Raw genomic sequence first — 24,725 nt, forward strand, 5'->3', positions numbered from 1 at the left:
AAGAGATAAAAAGAATCAACAATTGATGAAGTTATTCCAGGGATTTTTTTTTCAAAAGTCATGGAAATTATTCTCTTTGCCTTACAGATTTTAGTGGCCAGTGTCAATATTTGCCTATTGCAGACTGGGGAAAGATTAAAAGTAAGTTGGGTTTAAATGCTTTTGAATTTGCTTGGTGGCATCTTTGCCTTTGAAGGATATCCATTCAGCTAGCTGATTATTGAGATAACATTGCCTTGTAGTGCAGTTAGTGACAGTATCTAGCCCTCTTTCTATGGCAGAAATCAATATGATTTCCCTGCCAAAAGAAACAGAAAAAGCAGAGACCAACACAAAACAAAACAGAGGAAACTGGAAAGTTCCTGCCAGTTGTGGCATTATAAAAGTTAGTTATGTCTGCAGAACACATTCACAAAGATTTATCATTTTACTCATTAAACAACTGTCCTATCACTATACAAGATAAGGAGGAGAAAAAGGAGAAAGAGAAATAGTAATCCTATAAGATTCCACTGCCTCTGAACCCTATAAGCCAAGCATTCAATCATACCATCCGCCCTCTATTCTTTTAATTTCTCAAGTTAATTGAACAGGTTTAGTCTTCTATCCCCTAAACACACCGTGAAATTACACCTTTGCTGACAAAAAGTCAACCAACTCACAGAATCCATTGTGGAAGAGAACTTTAAAAACTTGCCTATGTCTGCTCCAAACTGCAACATTGGTTGCAAAGACCATACTGTGAATTTAGCTTGTTTTGCTTTTTAGGATCTTTTCAGTGTTTTGAAAGAAAAATAAGAAAGACCAAAATGAAGAGCCCTCTCAAAGAATTTCAGAGAAAACCAGAGCTAGACAGTAGGTTTTATTCAGGACTATTGCAATATAGAGAAAAAAAACCTCAGTATAGAACTGGGCTCAGTTCTAAATACAACAAAGAAAAGTAAATAGCAGGAATAACAAACAGTGGGAAGGGGGATCCTCTGGATGGAAAATTACTAAGAGGAAATATGAGGGTTACATAAGGGAGGATTCTAACTGAACTGACCTAACAGAATTTTTGTTGAAGTCAGGCCAGGATGATCAGACTTCCCCTGGGGGATGGCGAGGCTAAAAAACCTAATCAGATATCAAGATAGAGGGGTTTTGGCTAAATGAACTTAGTATAATTCTTGCTAAAATTGGACAATGCAAAGAACACAAAAGTCTAAGTGAAGGCCCATTTGGGAAAAGGAGTCAAAGGAGCCTGACTAAAGTTTGGTCAAAGAGAGAATCTTTTACCAAATCTAGGGATTGGTAAGGGGGAATTTTACTAAATATCACTGCTAGGATCCTGTACATTTTACAAAAATAAGAGGATTTATTTTAAGGAGTAGGTAAATAGTTCAGTATATACAAAAAGCAGACATGTGTATAAAGAGCAAACTGAAACATTCGAAGAGATAGTCAAAATGTGCTGCCAATATCTGCTATGAGATCAAATAGGAATGGATGAACATAGACATGTAGACAAGATAGTTGATATCTGAATTTGAATTATCCTAGAAGCAAACCAGGCAAAAGGGTTAGAATATAAGTAATTTGTCTGGGAAGTGATTCAGATCAATACTTACAGAGGAGTAGAGAGAAAAAGAAAGACAGCAAAAGATGCAATACAAGTAAATTACCACTATGGGCAAACAAAATCCTACTAAGAAACCAAATCTTAACTAACGCACTAGAGAAGAGGGAACATGCTTCAGAGTCATACCAAACGAGAAGCAAGGCTTTCTCGTTTGGGATGACTGTCAAAGCTCCCTATCACCTCATCCAGTGTTTTTGAGAACTACATCTGGAAACATTGACACTCGAGCACTTTTGGTATGTGCTGAATTCGGGCCAAGCAAGCTACTACAACACGTAAAATGCCTGCAAGGGGAGAGTCATGTGCATTTGCAAAAAGCAAACCTCCACATTTAGAGTAAATTCCAAGAGCATATGGATGAGCCAAGGTTAGAATAACAGAGATGTGATCTAGTCACACTAATAACAGAGATGAGATCTAGTCACACTTAACAAGAACACATCCCATAAAATCAAGGGCCCTGTGTCAGGCGGCTAAATCAGAAAGTCCTTAAAATAAGATCAAAATATTTTGGTGATTAATAGAAAAAATTTTTAAATGCTACATTTCAGAGAACATGCAGAACATAGCAAAAAGCACAAGAGAAGAACAGAACATGGCACAAAGTGAAGTGCAAAGGACTGGTTGGGGCCGGGGGCAGTGGGTAGAATAGCAGCTTTAACACTATATGAAGGACTGTTAAGAGGGTGGTAGTGGCTCATAATTCAATAGCCAGATGTGTAACAAATTTAAAAGAAGCTTGGAAGACTTGTAGCCAACTTTCAAAAATGATCAAAATCCCAAGAAGACAGAATATGGGTCAGGACAGGAAAGAATGATGAAAAAATGAATATTAAGTTGAATAAACAAATACCCAGGTCTAAAAAGTACAAAGGGTACACCTTTCATAAACTTCCCTCATGCATGGCAATGACAAAGCATAGAGATCCAAAATGAGATAGCCACTTTCAAATTCAAAATAAATATTCCCATAGACCAGAAATAGAATATAAATGTGAAACATGTGAGAAGCTGATATTTTAGAACTAGAAAAATAAGCAGAATAAATACAACCTTATTCCAGGAAGTTGAACCAAACTAATCACTGGCTTTGTGAATAGATCTGATATTGTCAATATCACCATCGGCCATGAACTACTAATTGTCATTATCTGACCTGCTTCTGAAATAGAGGATCAGAGAACCTGCTAGAAGTAAATGAAAACATGCTTGGCAGGGTGGTGTGACTAAGTGGGAAAAAGAGAAGAGAGGAAGTAAGGGAGGGGGGGGAAAAGAGAGATGGGGAGAGCCAGTGAAAATTCCCAAACACATAAAGAAATATAACATTAAAAGACAGCCAAGGACATCAGCAATTAGAATGTAAATTCATTCCAATTAATTTCAGTCTCTTTTTAAAAATTGGGACAAGAGTTTTAAAATAAATATGTTGAGTATTTGCAACAGAAAAAGGAGACCTAGTTCCCTTTAATCTTAACAAATTGCAAAACTTAGAAATCCTTAAGAAATAAATTGTGAATATAAAAAGATCATTTAAACATACAAAAATGAAAAAATAATGTCATTAAAATAAAGTGCAATATGTGTGATTAAAATAGAAATGGAAACAACTATGGAGTGATTAGGAAAATAAACATAAAGGAAGGAACTCATCAAGAACACAATTCCGAAAAGGAGGAATAAAAATGACAATGCAGTGAAGAATATAGAAGAAACAGAAAGGCTTAAACCACTTGTCCAATTGGGGAAACTGACAGACACATAATATTTGAAGAGATAAGTACTTCAGAATTCTCCAGAATGGAAAAAAAGCATGAGCCTTCAGACCAAAAGTATACTCTGATTTGTTGATAACTTCCATACATAGACTGAATATACTGACACTGCAGAACGTCAGGGATAAGGTGACACTCTTGAAAACTACCAGAGCAAAAAGGACAAATTACTTACAAATGACAGTCAGAGAGAAGACATACTTCTCATCTACAACAATGCATTTCAAAATTTTGTGGAATAATTATAGCTGAGGACAGAAAGAAGAAAAAGAATTAGAAAACTGTCAACTTAATCAAACTGTTACTCAAGAGCAAGGGTGAAATTAAGGTGTTTCCAGACATACAGTATCTAAGTTCATTTATCTACTCTAGCCATATTCTGAAATTCAAACCATGTATATTATCAAAAGAAAAGTGAACAAGGAGGTAAGGTAGAGAAAATAGAAAAAAATGGTCAGCATTGAAATTGATAAAATACTGTATCAATTTCAATTACCTACACTTGAAAAATAATAATTTTGTGTTTTAAAGTGGGGAATTAAAATTCTTTGCTAAATTAACAAGATAAGGAAGTTTCAGAGATTGTTCAATGAGCAAATCATGCTAAGAACTTTATTATTTTGTGGTGGGAAAAGAGATATACTAAAAAGAAAATAGATTTGAATAAAAAATTGTACTTATTTAATTTAGAATTAAACAAAAAATTAACTTCTAAATCCATACAAGAAAATGAAAAAAAATATATATATATATGTATATATATATTTGAACACATAGATGTTGATCTGTATTCTAGGCTACAAAGCAACACAGAAAGTTTGAAAATAAAGAGATAAAAAAGTTGTATCACAAATAGTAACAGATACAAAGATGTTGAAGCAATATTGATATTGATATCAGTGAAAATAGAATTATAAGCAAAAAACATTAATAGGAATAAAGAAAGTTGTCATACAATCATAAAAGAATCTTACAAGAAAAAAAAATCATGAAATTGTATGCATGTAACTATACAGGCCTAAAATATAAAATGCAAAATCTGCTTTAATTATAAACAGAAATCTTAAAACCCACAAACATCATACTTTTTTAATGATACCCTATCAGAAATAGAACAAGCATAAAACACAAAAGAAAGTCTATAAAAATTTTTGGTATAATTACTTAGACTATTAAATATATGGAAATAGGCACCCAACTAATTTTCCTCAAATTAATTTTTTTCTTCTCCCTTTAAAATGGTCATCACTTTTGGGGCATCTGGGTGGCTTAGTAGGTGAAGCATCTGCCTTTGAGTTGGGTTGTGATCCTAGGGGATCTGTGGGGAGCCTGCTTCTCCCTCCTTCTCTCTCTCTCTCTTTCTCAGGAATAAATAAAATATTTTTTAAAATAACTATCACTTCTTATCTGAACACAAGAAATAACCGTTTTTGCTATAATAATTCAATAATAAGTAGAAAAACTGAAGAAACCAGTAACAAAGAACTTTATTTTATAAGAAAAAAAAATATATATATATACATATATGTACACACACACACACACACACATTTACCTACTCACTGTCCATCCAACAAGGTGACTTTTGGTAAAAATTCAAGGAACAAAACATTTCTAAGATAGAATACCCTCCAACTACTTTAAGAGTGTAGTCCTGAAACTAAGACTTGTCTAAGACAGTTAGGAAAAAGGAAAATTAAATACCAATATTGTTCACAAGCTTATTTGCAAAAAAAAATTTTTCAAAAATTCTAATATCAGCAAGTCATAGTCAGCAGTATCTTAAACACATACACATATATATCCAGTTTGACTTTACCATAAGGATAATTAAATATTAATGTAAGATAACCTTGTCTCAAATCAAAGGAGAAAACACAAATGACAATCTCAATAGAAAAATACATTCGACCAAGTTCCACATTACTGGTTTAAAAAGAAACAAAGAATATAGACTTTAAAAAGAATTATTAGATCCTGGGAAAGGAGTCTTATGAAAATTAAATATTAATGAAGTATACCATTGATTCAAATTAAAAGAATAAACCCATAAGACAACCTCAATAGAGAAATACATTTGACCAAATTCAACATTGATGGTTTTAACTTTTTAATTTTTATTTTTTTAAGATTTCATTTATTTATTTGAGAGAGAGAGAAAGAGATAGCGAGAGAGCACAAGCATGGAGAGGGTAATAGGAGAAGGAGAAGCAGACTCCCCACTGAGCAGGAAGCCCAACATGGGGCTCAACCCCAGGACCCCAGGATCATGACCTGAGTCAAAGGCAGGTCCTTAACCCACTGAGCTACCCAGGTATCCCAACACTGATGGTTTTTAAAAAAACACACAGAAGAAAATAGAATAGGAAGAGAATTACTACAAACAGGAGAAAGAAGACTTACAAAAATTCTTAGGAAACATAATAAAATATTGACTTTGAAATCAGAAAGAGAACAAAGAAGCCTGTTATTACTATTCTATTGAACATCATACTAGTGGCTTCAACCATTTCAATAAGACAAAAAAAGAAAAAAAAATTGGAGTCATAAGAGTATGAATGGGAAGATAAAACTAGCTATCTGTTTAGAAAATATGGTTGTTTAATTAGAAAATCAGAAGGAATCTAGGGTCATATTGTTATAATTAATAAAACACATTATAAAAAAAGTAGCATCAGTAATCATCTACTATAAAATATAATAAAAATTATTACTTATATTATATATGTTATTTCAGTAACACTAAAAAATAATCCATATTTTAAGTGTAATTCCAAACAAAATCCTGATCATGGAACTTGATTTTTCTACTTCTAAATTTCATATGGAAAACCAAAGGTTTTACCAATAAAAATAAAGTTTTGAAGAAGAAAAACAACATGGGGATATTGTACTACCATTGCTTTTATTTAAAAATCATAATAATTTTGTCAGTATTATCTCAAGGCAGGCATAAACAAATACAGAAAAAAACCCTAGAAATACATACTCACATATATATCTTATATATGGAAAAGATATATAATAGATGTAATGTACATCAGTGGAGAATGATAAAATATCCAATATTGAGTTTGTCCAAGTAATTGTAAGGATACCGGGGGAGCGTCATTCTGTATTTGTTAGATCAAATGAATTAATATGATGTATCTTTACTATTCATTTTTTCTCCTTAAACTATCAATTCCTGGAGGAATCAGTTTTTAAATCTTCTAATAAGACATTTGTTGATTTACTATTTTAATGTTTTTGTTTTATAGTGCAAAAAGATCTTCCTTTGCCCTATGGTCCTTCTAGCCAGACTTAGAATCAAATTGACATGAGACAGATTAACAAGAGAAAATCAAATTTTAATAAGCATACATATAGGGAATCCACACAGCCATGAAATTCCAAAGACAATGAGGCTACAGGAAGCTTATATGAGCTAAAGCTGGAGGGTGGGGGAGTTGAGGACACAAAGGGGAGGAAAGAGGAGAAAGCTCATTAGCAGGAAGGTGAAAGAAAATATGAAATGTTTGGAAAAACAAGGTGCTTTCTTCCTGGTACAGACTCTCCTTTCCAATGTAAATTGAGGCAGTTACAGGGGAGGTAGAGAACGTTTCCTGAATCTCTTTGGTTTTTATTACTTTTAAGTCAACATAATCTTTATTCCAAAGTGGCATCTTTGAGGGTATCTCATCCACACCCCTTCAATAACATTTTGTACCTTTTTCATATCTAATGCTTTTCGCTTTAAAAGCCCATCTTTTCTGAAAATAACATAGCTTTCTTTGGTTTCATTGGGGGGGGTGCTACCATTTTCTCATTTTTTTAATTGTGTGTCTTTATAGTATTAAGTTATCTCATATAAGCAGCAAATATTTTAATTTTTACTCTCACTCTGTATTTTTTGTGTTAACTAGAAATTTGGTCCAATCATTTATATTTATTGTGATTTTAACCACGTTGGATTGACTTGCATGACCTCCTTAAGTATTTTTATGATCCTATTTACTTTTTCTGTTTCTTTTTTCCTCATGAATTTCTAGGCTTCTTTTGGATTAGAATCATAGAACCTCATTACATTCTCCTGTTAGTTTGGAAGATATATGATTAGAGTTTAACAAGTTTATATTTGTTGTGATTACTTCTATGTTTGGATTAATTTATACCAACTTTCTATATGCTGCTATTTATCTGAATTTTTTTACATTTAAATTCAATTAATTAACATACAGTGTATTATTAAGAGGTAGAGATCAGTGATTTATCAGTCTTATATAACACTCAATGTTCATTATATCCCATGCCCTCCTTAATGTCCATCAATTCCAGCTACTCTCAGTTTGTTTCCTATGATTAAGAGTCTCTTATGGTTTTTCTCCTTTTCTGATTTTGTCTTATTTTATTTTTCCCTCCCTTCCACTATGATCCTCTGTTTTGTTTTTTAAGTTCCACATACAATTGAGATCACATAATTTTCTTTCTCTGATTGACTTATTTCACTCAGCAAAATACCCTCTAGTTCCATGCATGTCATTACAAATAGCAAGATTTCATTTTTTGATGGTTGAATAATATTCCAGTATGTGTGTTATGTATAGATAGATATAGTAGATATAGATACAGATATAGATATAGAAATAGATATAGATCTCGCACTTTTTCTTTATTCATTCATCTGTTGATGGACATCTGGGCTCTTTCCATAGTTTGGTTATTGTGGATATTGCTATAAACATTGAGGTGCAGATGTCCCTTTGGATCACATCTGTTTCTTTGGGGTAAATACTGAGTAGCGCCATTGTTGGGTCATAGAGTAGATCTATTTCCAACTTTTGAGGAACCTCCATACTATTTTCCAGAGTAGCTGTACCAGCCTGCATTCTCACCAATAGTATGAGAGTGACCTGAATTTTTTTTCCTGTTTTCTTTTCTTGCTTTCACTAGTTTCTTATATTCTTCGAGATTAGAGTTTGGTTTTCTTCATCATATTTTTCCTTCTCCTCTATCTGTATACAATTTTCCAGTTACCCTTACTATTTTAAGATGCATATTTAACAAAGTCTGAAGTATGGAGTCTGATGGTGAAGTCTGTTTCATCTGGGTCTCTCCTCTGCTCTCTTACTTGTGCGTGTGTGTGTGTCAGAGAGAGAGAGAGAGAGAGAGAGAGATTGAGTTTTTTTTTTTTTAAGAATTTATTTATTTGACAGAGAGAGAGAGATCACAAGTAGACAGAGAGGCAGGCAGAGAGAGAGAGGAGGAAGCAGGCTCCCTGCTGAGCAGAGAGCCCGATGTGGGACTCGATCCCAGGACTCTGGGAGTCCGGGGATCATGACCTGAGCCAAAGGCAGTGGCTTAACCCACTGAGCCACCCAGGCGCCATTGAGTTTTTTTTTTTTTTAACTTTGCCCTCATATCTCTGTAAACTTGATATGAGAAAACTCTTTGAGGACCAGCTTGAAGTATTTTTTTTCTCTAGAGAGAAATTGTATTTGTGTTTGGAAATTGCCTGGAGGTACTACCAACCCTAAACAATTTAAAACTACATTCTCCATTTAAATGTTTTAGACCAACATGATATGAATCTGCACCTTAAATCTGTTGGAGGGTTGGTTTTTGGATACAAATTCTCATATTGTTTTTTTCCTTCTTCTCAGAACAAAGGTTGAGATAGGAAATAGGAAAATGCCCTCACTGTTCCCTTCGGCCATGCAAGTTCCTTTCTCTTTACCCTAGATCCTTACACAAGGGTTTCAGCCATGTGCAAATGTCTCTAAGAAGAATGTGAATCCTGCATGGGTTCTAGCCTTTATATCCCATTGTCTATAATCCATTTATCTTTCTAAGCATAGGCTTTAGATCTTTTGGTGTAAAAGCAATTTGGGCTCTTCCTTACCTCCAGGTGTTTTTGGCTTCACTTTTTATTTGTCCTTTTTAAATTCCTTTCCTTTGGGCCAGCTAAGCAATACATCTCAAGATATTTAAATACTCAAAAAAGCATGTAATTATTTTGTTTGGGAGGTTCATTTAGGGTATCTCACCCATCATATTTTTAGAAATAGTACCAACATGTAATTTGATTGAGATCAATTAGTTAATATTTCTTATTTTCTTGAGTTCCCAGCAAAAGCTTGCTTTATATTTTGCAAATCAAAATCTGAAGTTAGACCAGTGCGATTTCTAGAGATATTACATGAGTTCCAGTTGGCAGAATCAATGTGCATTAAAAAAATCAGTAAGCTAATGTTTATACATGGTTTCAAAAATATGGACTGACTGCTTGAATATTCCAGTAACGCTGAAGTTGACAAGCCAGCACTCTATTTCTCTGTGTTTTTGATTTGCAAAAGTTGCTAAATCAGAAATCATGAAAGACAAAAGTCCTGAATTCTCTGTAGAACTGATTTAAATTGAGCTTGCTACTTTTTTTTGACACTTCAAATATTGTTTATTTTTTAAATTCTGACCCCATAAGCATAATAATAGCAAAGGACCATTTGATGATTATTTCTTGTTGATAAATAATTCATAGTCTGAAAAGTTGTTCATTCTAATTCCCATGACAAACTACTCAAAATTAGTAACTTATTTCATTGAAATAAGGTGTTTCTACCTGTGGTTTAATAGGCTTGTAATTATATAGAGGTATGTGTTTTATACTTTAGTAAATGCATTTAACTTTGTACATTTGTGCTACTGTAACAAGTCTGGCTTACCCAATCCATAGTTCTCACTGACAGGGAAGAATTACAAAAAATAAATGCAAAAATCATCCTTTATACTAAGATTGTAAAACTCAATTCACTCATCTAAAACCAAAACTAAAACCAAACCAAACAAAACAAAACAAAAAAACCCAGCTGAATGCCTTTAAAGATCCTTTTTATTTTCTGCTAATTTCTGTTTAGTAAGATGTCATTAAAAATACATAGGAGCCTTATCATTTATTTATTTAGAAATATTACAATACTGAAAAAATATAAAATTATTAACAGTTAAAACTCAGCTTTTCTCTGAATTTCCTAAGCATATGTGTGGATTTGAGAAAGCTCTACTGTGAACATGAAGTTATCTCTGCCTTTTGTATTTGCTCATCTCTTCCTTAATTTATCTGTCCCCTAATGTTACTCACTCTATGAATCTCAGAAGATAGAGCCACTCAGAAGTGCTTTCTACGTTGTTTACTCAGTTGATGAATTTGAGCAAAGTTTGATACGTCAAGAAGCAAGCTCATTAAAGAACAAAAATCAACAGATCTTAGAATCTTTTGCCAAGAAGATGCTACTTTCCTTCAACTACTGATTAAAATGAAGTCAAATGTAGAGCCAAACAGAATTTAATAGCCTTGCATCCATATGGATTTTGGTAACAGATTTATCTGATGGAGAAAGAAAGATGGGAAATAATAATCATTAAATGGTGGACACATTGTTCATCAGTCTCTACCCAACCAGTTGGAGGAACACTAAGAATATAACTCTGAAACTCTCTGCACACATGACCAGGGCTAAACACTAAAAGCAGTGGAGGAGACAATACTCTAAAAGACATGCTTTTAGAATATCATATAGCATATAGGGTATCATGTCTATTAAATTATTGTTTCTTGGTAGGTAATAATTACAAAGCATTAACTATGAGCCAGGCCTTTACCATGAATCAATTCCATTTACTTCTCAAAGAACCAACAGGATAGATAGTGGCATTAGTTCCATTTTATAGAGAAGAATACTTCCCCAGCCTACACATGCCACTCTTCTTAGTTAAAAAACAAAAGACTAAAATACATTTTGTAAAACATATGACATATATCATTTCATTCTTTCTGATTAAATAATAAGGAGATAATCTCAAAGACACATACTAGGCTCTAAAGTCACTGACCCTTAAATTACACCAGTAAAAAACTATTATGAGGACAACTGCATGAAAAGAAGCATGTGAATTGTACATACATCGATACTTCCCGAGATTAAATATTTTCTAACCATAAAGGTAATATATGTCTATTTTTTAAATTTGGAAACACATAAAAGTATAAAGAAGAAATTATCAATCATTTAAAAATCCCATCCATCCAGGGAAACCATTGTTAACATTTTGGTATATATACAGTATCCTCTCAATTAAATGAATATACACATGCTTTTTACATTTCTTACAAAATTGGTTATGTATTATTTTGTCACCTGACATTTTTGCCTAATAAAAATATTTTAACATTTTACCTTGACAATAAGTATTCTTCGTGGTGATTATTAAGGCTACCCAGTATCCAGTCACATGATAAAGATATGATCTTTATCATATCTAAGTGATCCCTTAGTATTGGATTTTAGACAGTTTCTGCTATTTGTAATGATCATTTTTGTGCTTAAATCTGTGGGGATACCAAGTACTTCTCCTTAGCATGAATTTCTGGAAGTGCAGGTTTTAAGTAAGCAGATATGTTTTTTGGCCTTTGATATGTGGATCTTTTATACTGGCCTCCCTGTTGCAAATACAAATCTGTCTAATATAGTGTGATAACACAAGTTAGGAGGGAGTTTTACTCTCCTAACTATTCTTCCTGTAACAGCTGGGCTAGAGGAGTGGAGGGAGCTATAGCCAGTTCCATGGTACCCTGGTCCTCCAGTCTTCCAGTCTTCCCTCTCTTTCCCACAGCCCCTCAGCTGCCCACACACTGCCCATTCCTGGATCTCTGAATACTGGTGCTTTTTTCATTTAGCCAACAAGGAAAGTTCTCCCTTTCTAGAGGCTTGCTCTTCTGCATTGGGTGCCTGATAACATCGTTCTCTCCTTTCATATCACTGGCCTTTTTCTCAGATAACGGGCAGGAATTGGGGGTGGACAGACTGGTGGCTTAGTGGATGGTCAAGCATGCCCCACGCAGGGACTCCAGGCCTAGACTCCTACCTAAGTTCCTGCTTTCAGTGCCTTGGAACGCAGCAAGTTCCCCTGACCAGACAATGGCAACCGCTAGGGGGCACTATTGCCTAAAGCCACAAGCTAGCTTGGCTGTCTTAAGGAACCCTGCCTAAGGACTGCTCCCTAGAAAAAGTGATGTCAACAGGACATCCATGTATAGAGTGTCTATCTCTCCACACCTTTGCCAACATTGCTATTTCTTCTTTTCCTTTTTCAAATCGATCTAAAAGACAACAATGATATTTCATATAGTTAAATTGAATTTTTAGTATTATTAATAAGGTTGTACATTTCTAAAACTGACGATACAAACAAAATGCACCCTTTAGAAACATTGTCATATCACATAGGAGTATACAAGGAAAGGACAGGCTGTCATAATTCCACCTCCAGAGGAAACCGTTTTTATGTATATGCTGCCAGAATTTCTCCTATGCAAATATGTATATACATTGATAAATAATCTTTTATGCCTAAACATACAGACTCCAACATACCCTGTTATTTTTAATAGCTACAGGAAACTTTTACACAATGAATATCATAACTTATACAGCCAGTTCTATACTGATGAACTTTTAGCTTGTTTCTAACTTTTCACACGACTTACAGTACCACAATCAATAGCATCTTACATAAAACTTGGTGCAGTCGAGCAAACTTCCCTATACGATAAATTTCTAGAAGTATAGTTACTGAGTCAAAGGATTTGCACAAGAAGTGTGATAGAATGAAATTCTGGGAGGTCCGACATTTTTATCTATCACATTCATTGTTTTAACGCCAGTGCCTCAACCAGTACTTGGGACTCAATAAGAATTTTTGAATGAATCCAGGCTTTGAGTAGAACTTAAAAGTGAAGTATTTATACAAGAAAACCCATTAGATATAGAGGAGATGATTGAATATAAGAGAAGGACTGGAGAAAGGAGAGGGTCTTTGAAGAGCCTCATGAACTTCTCATGAAGTCTAGCAAACCATAAACAGAACAAAAATCTCTGGTCACAAAACATGGTCACACCCTGGGAGCAGAAAGACCTTGATTGGAAGTATATTCAATACACAATAATGTGAATATACTTAATGCCATTGAATTTTACACTTAAAAATGGTTAGAATGACAAATTTTACATTATGCATATTGTATCACAATAAAAATAAGTAGATTGTTCCATTTATAGGATAGTAACACTGGGCAAGCATTTCAACCACGTGGAGGTTTAGTTCTTTTTCAGCATATTAGCACAAGCCATAACTTGATTAATAGGATGTTAACCAAACTGTCTTAATCTCAATTTTTTGCCAAGGCCCTGAGACGACCTATCAAAGTCAGGTGCAAGACTACCTCTCCAAAAGGAGATTTGCAGAAAGTGCTGAGAGGAATTGGGTTTATTTTGGGGGGGAGGGGTCTTTCCTCACCCATACTGAGTGTATAAAAGAGTTGGAAAAACTTAGTGGTGAATTTTTGGAGAGTTGGTTATCTGCACTTCTCCTCAACCCAAGGGAAAGGGAATTGGGGATTCTTTGGTCTTTACGTCAAAAAACAGAGGATGCCTTTAAAGAGACCATTTAGAGAGTTTTGCCGGTTTAAATATAAAGGTGAGCAATGAACTCTCCCTCACAAGGAAACTACAGGTGTGGGACCCTCAGCAATGTGAAGTGAAAGGTAGGGAGTCTATGAGGAACCCCGAAAAGTGCCTTCTAGGGAAAAGGTGTTTTGAAACCACATCAGGTCCCAGGGTACTCACTGTCAGCTCAGGGAAACATTAGCCGTATCAAATTTTTTCCTGTTCAGTTCTTCTCTTTGCTCCACCTGCTAGTGCCAAGGCCACACAAGGCAGAGAGAAGGAGTTAGAGGAAAGAGGAGAGAAACAGGATGGGTTTGCTGGAGAGAGTCCAGCCAAAATAGAGTGGGCATGTGACTGGCCTCGATGGCCTCATCAGTCCTGAAGAGAATTTCTAAACTAAAAAATACTGAGTGTGAGGGGAAATTTTGTGGCAAATATGGTAAATTGGCCGATTTCATAGGTAGATCAGTGCAAAAGACCAGAAGCAGCGCGTGTGGATACAGTGACAGAGGTGCCTCAATAGGTATCAGATTGCAAAGCCATGCTTCCTCAGCCCCCACAGCGAGTTTCAGTCAATTCTGAAAATGAAGTGAGGAAAATTTTGTCACTTATATCAAACTCAATTTGGCAAAAGATTATTTTAACCTTTCAAGTACAATATAGAGACTGACATCTAGAAATTAACAGAATAGCTACCTGGGTCCAGGAATGGGATGGGCCTCACTACTTCCTTTCCGAAAACTTAATTTGGGTTTGCTCTTTCTCCTTGTCTCTCTCCCAATTACCCAGAGCCTGCTGCATTTGCATGCTCACACGCACCCCAGCCCCAAACCACCTTTTAGTGTTCAGTAATACTTTAGTTTCATGTTGCAAAATGTGGCAAAGAGTCCTTTAAAAATGGGGAGTTCATTTCTTCATACCCATTGTTTTGAGTTACTCATACGTCTGACATTAGGAAACACGTCAGGAATGTCGAAAGAATAAGACGTTGTCTCAGCTTCAGTGAGTTAGATTCAGTGCAGGAATAGGAAACTAAAGACATAATTATGAGGTAATGAGAAAATTACAGTAAATATATATATACACACATTACTATAGGATCCCAGAGGAAGGAGACATTTGTTCTTCCTCTGGATTTGGGAAAGCCTACCCAGAGGGAAAAAATTAGCCAAAAAAACAATGAAATGTCATTAAATCTTCATTTAACCACTCCCTTCTTCCTGTTCAACACACTGGACCATCGCTGCAAACAAGCAACAGAATCTGCACCTGGTTATTGCTATGGAAGCTATCCCTCTTGTCAACACCTGAACCAGACAGACTAGTTCTTCTAAGTTGATTTGGAAAAAGCCTAGGGTGTGGTGTGATCTCCATTGTCCTCAAATAGCTAGCTGCCCTATTCATCCCACTACTAGGTCCAGGATCCCCCAGCTGGAATTATTCCTTTGAAATGGCCTCCCTATCTTCAGAGGGTTACAGGTAATCTTATATGTGCCACCTACTGGGTCGCTAGGTGCTCTTTGTGTATTTCTATATGTGTGACTGATAACACAGTCCTCTGGTCAGCGGGCAAATTTGGCACAGTCTAAAGCTTAGGAGGTGTTTTCTGCAGCCAGTCAGCCCAAGTTCAGAGCTGACCTCCAGCCCTCTTACACCGCTGAGCCTCTGCTTCTTGACCTATAACAGAAAGATGTGAAGACTTCATGCCTAGCACATAATACACATTTAATAATGGAACATATTATATTTATTAGCTAGACGTCTGAAACGAAAGATCAGTGGGAGTCAGTTCACAACCAGGAAGAAACGTAAGGGAGAAGCAGGCAGAGATAAGAGTTATAAAGGAAAGAAAAAGGAATTTAAGGTTGTTAAACAAAATTCCAGGAAGAAGAAGTACTCTCTCCGATGCTAAGCAATCTTTTTCAGAGTCACATTATGTGTGAAATATTCCAACTGAGAAGAAATAAGTACTGAGAGATACAAGCCTCCTAATAAAACTGTAAGACCTATCCTCAAAACTGAATCTATGAACCACCGATTGCAAGTCTACACAATCTTAGCATTGTTGTAGATGGAAGTACTCCCTCAGTCAGACGCACAAACTTAAGAAAGCGTGACCAAGCAACAGATACAATTCAGTGTATACTTTTCTCTACAGTTTCATTCTTATATAATTTTTAGAAACCTACAGTTAGGATATGCATAATCATTAATTACCTAACTCCTCCCTTTTTTCATTTTGTTTTATAAAGATATTTATACTGTTTTATTAAGCAAAATTATTGTCATAAGTAAAGTATCAAATTTAGAACTCATTTTTAAATTTAATGATTTCAAGTGAAACCTTAAACACTCTGCCTAAAATGTTTATTGTCTATAGGGTCCTAATTCAAATCAGCTGAGTTAATTCTTCTGCTCAAAAAAGTATTGGTTGCCGGAAAAACTCAATAGCATTCTCTCACTCATAAAACTCTGTTACAAATCTGGGCTCCATGACAGAGGAAGAACAAAAAGCAAAATTACTAACATTAGAGCCAAAAAGTTTCGCTTTCCTTTACAAAATTGCTTACTTTCCTCTGAGATTAATGGGCTGTCAGTGGGTTCTAAGCAATGACTAAAACCTTAAAATAAGGAAGGGTGACCCCTAGTGTTGGCCTTTAGAAACCAAATTCCCGTAAAACCAGAAAGCTCCAAAGATGTGGGAAAGAATTCAATAGCACACGTTATAAGGCAAAAACAAATCAAAATACCTAATTCACTTACCTTAACTGTCTATAGACACATAAAATCACTATCATTGAAGATATTACTAAAATTCTTTAGGAAAATCTTTCAAACAACCATTCACCTCCTTACTCCCTTTCACTCATGGCAAGTGTACGAATCAGAAAAGAAAAAAATAAGAGGAAAAGGCACAAGCTTCACTTGAATGAGCAAAGAGAGAACCGGCCAAGGAAAAAGGAAAACATTCACCTCAACATTAAGCCCAGTTGCACTGAAGATGACAAATTGTACCGAAGCCACAGCATTAGGCCCACTTGAAGTATTGAGGAAGGAAATCTTGAGACAATCATTTACTTCCGCACTAGTGTTTGCATAGAAAAATTCACCTTCCACAAACTCAAGGTCACCAGTCCTGCAGAAAAAGGGAAATAGTTTGACTTAAACACCTGTCACTTGTGACAAAATGAAGTGAAATGAGGGGTCAAAGGGGACTTACTGCCTCATGTGAACTCATTGTCACTCAACCAGAGGAAGATTTGGTGAAAAGAGGACATGCTGGGACAGGGAAATCTTATAAGTGAGGAGGAATTCTTTCTGGAGAAAAAAATACAGCGTGTAAGAAAGCCATGAAGTTCTTTGCTGAGAAGTTTTATTGCCGTTATTTACAAAGGCTCTTGACTGGAGCTGGCTTGGCACCAGCACAGAGTAAGCAGAAATCAGACATGTAATGGTCTCCTTTTGAGTTTCAGGTGCCACATGACAGAAGATTGCCCCGGCAAAGTTTGTGCTGAGGACAGCTCTGCCACTTCCCTTCACTCCTATGGGCTTAACAAGGAAAAAAAAATAAAAGAATGACGGGAAAAACAAGGAATGAGAAGGAAACCAAATATGGTGATGAAATGGCCAATATAATATGGACCATAGAACTTAAAAGGACAAGAGAACTGCTGCTATCACCAGTGACTGCTGGTACCTCAGCCATCAGCCATCCGCCATCCAACACATTTGAACTAATTCTTAAGACACGGATTCCTTCTTTTGCTTTGTTCTAATGATTCCATGGAAAGACAGCCTTCTGCTCAGCGAGACATTCACAGCCAGCATCTTTAGCTTTCTGAGTGCCAGTTCTACCAGCAAACTATTTCTGTTAGTCATTTAAAACCCTCGAGCTTTATCAAAGTCCCTCAATTTTGTTCAAAGTGGATTTTCCTTTTGATTTTCACTTACATCTTCTGACTTTATCCTGTACGTGCCCCCTCACCTATATCCAAAAAGATATCCCTTTTTTGTTTCACATAAATGGTTCCCCAGTAAACATCTGTTATCTAACTCATAACTATAAATTATTTAGATCACACACGCTAAATTATTTAAAATAATGCTTTGAAAGAATTGTATTTGTATTAACAAAACAAGACTACTCTCTGAGATGACTTAGTACTAAAAGATTTATTTTATTCCTTTTATCTCTGTGATTTTAAACATTTGGAAGAAAGTAAAATGCCCTTTCTTAATCTGTGTTTTCAATATTTTTATAAAAGGAATTCATTCAAACAGGTTGTCGCAAGTTTCAGTTGTCATTATGCCCCCGCAATCAGGGACTTTCAATTACAAGCAATGTATCTGTCATAAAATTTTTCATTTATTTAGCAAGAAGGTAATCTTTAATAGGTGCATACATAATTTCATTTTATATGACTGATTTACCTGCCTACTGAAGCTCATTCTAGCAGAGCATTAGCACTCTCTGGGAACTTCCATTTCTTTTAAATCAGCATCAATTCCTTCCAGTGACTAATTTCCTAAGACACTGAAATGGCTTCTTTGAAATGCAGCTTTCAAAAGTGCACAGAATCCTAGGAAGGAGCTTAAACATACATTTTGCTTTCTTTGCATATAACTCCTATACATAAGCATTGGGGGCCCCAAGAGACATTGGGAAGGCGATGTTTCCTTGCCAATTAATAATACAAAAGAATACCCTACTTACACACACACACATATACTCCCAACACAAATGCATATGAAACAAAAGTACTAAATACTCTGCTTTGGGAAGGTGGTGTGGAAGGAAGTGATGGTATTAACAGAATACATCTTGGGGATGATGAGTCAATTTTATTAAAGATTTTGTGGAATAAATGCTTCATTTTATTTTATATTTGAAGCCATAATTTCGTATTAAAATAAACATATATTATGAGGTAGAACTCAACAATGCTTAAATTATAAACCATGGGGCTTCAAATAAATTTAGTATTTGCTGGGGTGTTTTAGGCTATTTTCCTAAGTCCTTTGGTTTATACAGATCTTACTTTTTTATTTGGAATATCTCTATGGAAAGATTTGCAGTTAAATTCTTTGTTCAAATTTAGACCTCCTGGGGGAGATAACATGTAAAACTGTTAAAAGAAAAGTGTTTATCATATTCCATGTGAAAACTAAGGACAGCTGCCTGTATTGGGAAAAAAAGAAAACAAATGAAAGGTAAATCAATGGTCGATGGGAGAGCAATTTGACAGAAGGTGAGGTCCATACCTAAGGGCTGGTCAGGAAGCAGGAATAGCTATGGGGAAAAATTGGGGAAGAATGGAGAGGACAATGCTTCTGGATGGAAACAGAGCATTTTATTTTATCATATGACTAGAAGGTAAAGCAACAAAAGGAAAGACTGTAATGTGGGAAAATCTCAAGGGTAAATGGCTGACATCACAGTTTTGCGTAAGTGTGACTTTCCTTTAAAAATATAATTGAGGGCGCCTGGGTGGCTCAGTGGGTTAAGCCGCTGCCTTCGGCTCAGGTCATGATCTCAGGATCCTGGGATCGAGTCCCACATCGGGCTCTCTGCTCAGCAGGGAGCCTGCTTCCTCCTCTCTCTCTCTCTCTGCCTGCCTCTCTGCCTACTTGTGATCTCTCTCTGTCAAATAAATAAAATCTTTAAAAAAAAATGAATAAATAAATAAAATAAAAATATAATTGAAACAAGAATTTTTTTCTTATTATATGAGTACAGTTGACACACAATGTTACGTTAATTTCAGGTGTACAGTATAGCGATTTGACAAGTTTATACATTATGCTATGTTCACCACAAGTACAGCTACCATCTATCACCATAAATGCTATCACTGACTGTATTCTTTATGTTGTGCCTTTTATTTCTCTGACTTTTTATTCCATAAATGGAAGCCTGTATCTCCCACTCCTCTTCATCCATTTTATCCATTCCCCCACCACCACCCTCCCTTCTGGCAACCATGTTTGTTCTCTGGATTATCTCTGATTCTGCTTTTTGCTTGTTTATTCATTTGAGTTTTTTTAGATTCCACATATGAGGGAAATCATATGCTATATGTCTTTCTCTGTCTGACTTATTTCACTTGGCATAACACCCTCTAGGCCCATCCATGTTGTCACAAATGACACAATCTCATCCTTTGTTATAACAACATAATATGTATTATGTATGTGTATCTCACATCTTCCTCATCCATTTGTCTACTGATGGGATTAATATCCAATATATAGAAAAGAACTTCTACAACTCAACACCAAAAGAACAATCTGATTAAAAAATGAATAGAGGAACTGATAGATATTTTTTCAAAGAAGACATACAGATGACAAACAGACACATGAAAAGATGATCAGTACCACTGGTCGCCTGGGTGGCTCAGCGTGTTAAGCCTCTGCCTTCGGCTCGGTTCATGATCTCAGGATCCTGGGATCGAGTCCCACATTGGGCTCTTGGCTCAGCAGGGAGCCTGTTCCTCCTCCTCTCTCTCTATGCCTGCCTCTCTGCCTACTTGTGATCTCTCTCTGTCAAATAAATAAATAAAATCTTTAAAAAAAATGATCAGTACCACTAATGATCAGGGAAAAGCAAATCAAAAACATAATGAGATGTCACCTCATACCAGTCAGAATGGCTAGTATCAAGAAAGACAAGAAATAATAAGTATTGGCAAGGATATGGAAAAAAAGGAACATTCAGATACTGTTGGTGGAAATGTTAATTGGCATAGCCATTGTGAGAAATAGTTATGGGGGTTCTTCAAAAAATTGAAAAACAATTACCATATGATCAAGTAATTACCCAAAGAAACAAGACTTTTAACACTAAAACTCCAAGTATATTCTGTTCTTAGTTCTACATAGTGAAACCATTTCAGCAATAATATAGATAAATATGTATTTTGTCATAAAACTAGAAAGAAAAATATGTTGATTTGATTTACCCGAAGTTCCCAAACCATCTGGATTAAGGAGAGGAGAATAGTTTTAATTGACCAGGTAACATGAAATGAGACCAATATGAAGTCTTATACTTAGGTCTAAATATTTGACTGCAGAAGGTATAGTATGGTCTACATGAAGTGAGAGTGAATCAGTTTCTAACACAGATCTGTCTCTAATTACTACATAAAAAGAGGCTGTGAGAAGCTAATTTTTCTGACTTTGACTTATCTCCATTGATCTATATCTCTCTGACTATAATTCCAAGCTAAGTAACATGTTTATCCAATAGCCACTGTCAACCTATCTCTGATTTTCCCCAAGACCTGACTTATTTCAATTATCAAAAATTGTGTTCTTGCTGTTAAAAAAAGAACAAAAAACAGAATTAATGTTATAGAACTGTATGCAATAGGTAATAAAGCGTTCTCAATGTCTGAGTTAACATTCGGATATGTATCTTTTGAGATATTTTCCTCTGTATATCCAAATACATCTAAATATATAAATATGGATTTTTATGAAATGAGGGGACATTAAACATAGTTTTCATTTGCTTTCTTCCCTTACTAAGATCCTTACCAATCAGTTAACATCTACCTCACTGCTAGATCAAAGACTGTGCACGTTATTCACCTACATATATGTAATGCCATATTACCCTCCTCAAAATACTGTAGCAAATAGCACTTCCACCAAGAGGGTCCAAATATGCTCATTTCTTTGCATACATTGATAAATTTAATTCAGATAAAATTTGAAATCATGATTACACTGAAATTGTATTTGAATTACACTCCATTTTAGGATTAACTTAAGGAAAATTGAGCTTTCCTATCCAGGAATATCCTATATGTTGCTATTTCTCACATCAGCAGTTCTCAATATAAGTATTTGGCTTTCTGTTTTTCTTAGTCCCATGAGAGCACCAGTTTCTCTAACATGTCAGTACGGTTGTATTCCTAAAGTAAACTTTGATTTTTAAATCATATTTTATAAGTAGGATTTATTGTGTTTGTGTGCATGTGTAAATGAGATCTTTGTGTGATGGGTTTTGCTATCAGTATCATGCTGGTATCAATATAGCAATTTTCACTATGTCCTGTTTTATTTTTTTAAGATTTTTTTTTTTTAATTTTTTAAGTAATCCCACCCATCCAGCGTGGGTCTGAACTCACAACCCCAAGATCAAGAGTTACACGCTCCACCAACTGAACCCCCACTCCTACCTTGTCCTGTTTTGGGAGCCAGTTTTTAAAAACATGAACATCTTATACAAGTTAATAAAAGAACTTGTTTATCAAATTAATCAAATCCCAGTATCTTTTCAAGTAGAAGTTTGTTCTATAATTGTTGATCTGTTCAGGCTTCCTACTTTCTACAGGTAGAAGTTAGCAAAGTATATTTTCTTAAAGACAAATCCAATTCAGTTTTTCACAATTACTTTTTCAATTACTTGTTTAAAATATTCTAACATTTCCTTCTATAACCTTAATCAGAGCCCATTTTTTCATTATATTAACCACTGATATTTCAGATTCTTCCTGCATGTCAGGCACTGGATTCCTTCAACAGCTTTTGAGATAGGCATTGTATTTTTTCTCACCTTTCAGCAAAGAAACTGAGGAACCAATAAATATTGACCTGTCCAATATATAGAAAGCAAGTAGCCTACTGAGGGTCCAAGCTCAATGTTTATAGGTCCTTAACCTGGACAGTATAAAAATCTGGCACCCGTTAAGGCTCTTTTCATTGCAGATGTAACTTACTTTGTGAAAGGAAGAGGCTTTCCCCAGACCTCTGTAGCGTAGGTTCCAGGGTTAGGTCTTCTCTCTAAAAGAGAGGTCATCAAACTTTGGCTTACATATCTCCATAAGAACGTTTTTATAAGATACACTTGATATGTAACATTAGTTTCAGGTGTACAACATCATGATGTGATATTTGTAAAGAATTTTTAAATTGAAAATTAAGATTTTACATTGTAAATCAAGTAATTGCAAAAAGATAATTGTAGGTATATACTGTAAATATGGAACTTGAAAAATGAAATCATTCTATCACTTTAAAAGGTATCCAGGAAATAGACCATCGTGATATGACACCTGCCACAAACGATTTTTTTAAAAAGCTGTTATAAGTTGCCAAACTATGGAAAGAACCAAGATGCCCTTCAACGGATGAATGGATAAGGAAGATGTGGTCCATATACACTATGGAGTATTATGCCTCCATCAGAAAGGACGAATATCCAACTTTTGTAGCAACATGGATGGGACTGGAAGAGATTATGCTGAGTGAAATCAGTCAAGCAGAGAGAGTCAATTATCTTATGGTTTCACTCATTTGTGGAGCATAACCAATAGCATGGAGGACAAGGGGCGTTAGAGAGGAGTAGGGAATTTGGGTAAATTGGAAGGGGAGGTGAACCATGAGAGACTATGGACTCTGAAAAACAGTCTGAGGGGTTTGAAGTGGCGGGGGGGTGGGAGGTTGGGGTACCAGGTGGTGGGTATTATAGAGGGCACAGCTTGCATGGAGCACTGGGTGTGGTGAAAAAATAATGAATACTGTTTTTCTGAAAATAAATAAATTGGGGAAAAAAAAAGCTGTTATAAGTAAAACATTTTACATTATTCCTTTTTTTCCCTTTTGTTATTTCATTTTATACCAAGGTGATATATATTTTTATGCTAAAGCATCTTCTATTAGCTTTTAATATTTTTTACGAGAAAACTATGCTTATAAGTTTAATGTTTAATTTTCTTTGACTTTGGGGTTTTTAAAAATATTTTATTCTTTTAAAGATTTTATTTATTTATTTGACAGAGATCACAAGTAGACAGAGAGTCAGGCAGAGAGAAAGAGACGGAGGAGGAAGCAGGCTCTCTGCTGAGCGGAGAGCCCGATGCAGGAGCTCGATCCCAGGACCCTGAGATCATGACCTGAGCTGAAGGCAGAGGCTTTAACCCACTGAGCCACCCAGGCCCCCCATGACTCTGGGTTTCTAAGTGTTAAACGATTTTTTAAATCACATTACCATATAATTACTAGTTGCTCTCAATTGATTTAAACAACAAATTTACAAGTTTTGGCAATTATCAATCATAAAATGTAAACTTTAATTAAAATTGCATTTCTTAGTGAAAGGGATGAGACTAAAGGTTTTCTGTATTTTTTCCATTTTATTAAGTATTATGTTATTATTATCTATTATTAATTATTATTTTATTATTTAATAAATTCATGATGAGTGTTATTATTAGTCAAATGAGATAGGGCTCAACTTTCATATTATCCCTATATTCATTTTCATAGATATAAGTGCTGAGAAAGCTTATTCACATACATTCATAACTGGTCTAAGAAGGAGTTTTGGTACAGTGAAGTTATCTAGTTCTTTGAACTCAGTATTGGTTATATGACAAAAGTGACTTACTGATATATTTTTAAAAATTATTTTTAATGATTTATCAATGGAAATTTTATTAGATTTTCCTTAAATTTTGTTTAGTTCAATGAAAAAGTAATTCCCTGATTTGCAAGAGCATTTGTTATCCAATTATTAGGTATTTACTTTCTCAAAACCAGCATTAATATTTCTGAAGTTCTTTGCTTGGCACTTTGGTGGTTTTTACACATTGGCACAGTTCATCACTGAATGAGGTATATGTCTTTTTTTTTTTGTAAAAGAAAAAGGCTATTATGAAAATAAAAATGGGGAAAGCATAATGCTCAGTCTCTCTCAAAACTGTATTTTTTTTTAAGATTTTATGTTTAAGTTTTTTAAAGTAAACTCTATGCCCAACATGGGGCTCAAATTCATTATCCCAAGATCAAGAGATATGTTCCACAGACTGAGCCAAGTACCCCCTACTTCTCATAATTTTA

The 24,725-nt window shown here is 35.1% G+C and overlaps 1 protein-coding gene across 1 annotated transcript in view; it reads right to left on the bottom strand.

Annotated features, from left to right (window-relative positions):
• LOC122899760 (60S ribosomal protein L10a-like) overlaps positions 1-24,725 on the bottom strand; it is a 95,610-nt gene that overhangs the window by 69,966 nt on the left and 919 nt on the right. Inside the window, 1 exon segment of the mRNA XM_044237858.1 lies at positions 16,848-17,010. Within this exon segment, the coding sequence (XP_044093793.1) occupies positions 16,848-17,010 (163 nt within the window).

This window comes from Neovison vison, chromosome 1, assembly GCF_020171115.1.
Source record: "Neovison vison isolate M4711 chromosome 1, ASM_NN_V1, whole genome shotgun sequence".
Classification (NCBI taxonomy): domain Eukaryota; kingdom Metazoa; phylum Chordata; class Mammalia; order Carnivora; family Mustelidae; genus Neogale; species Neogale vison.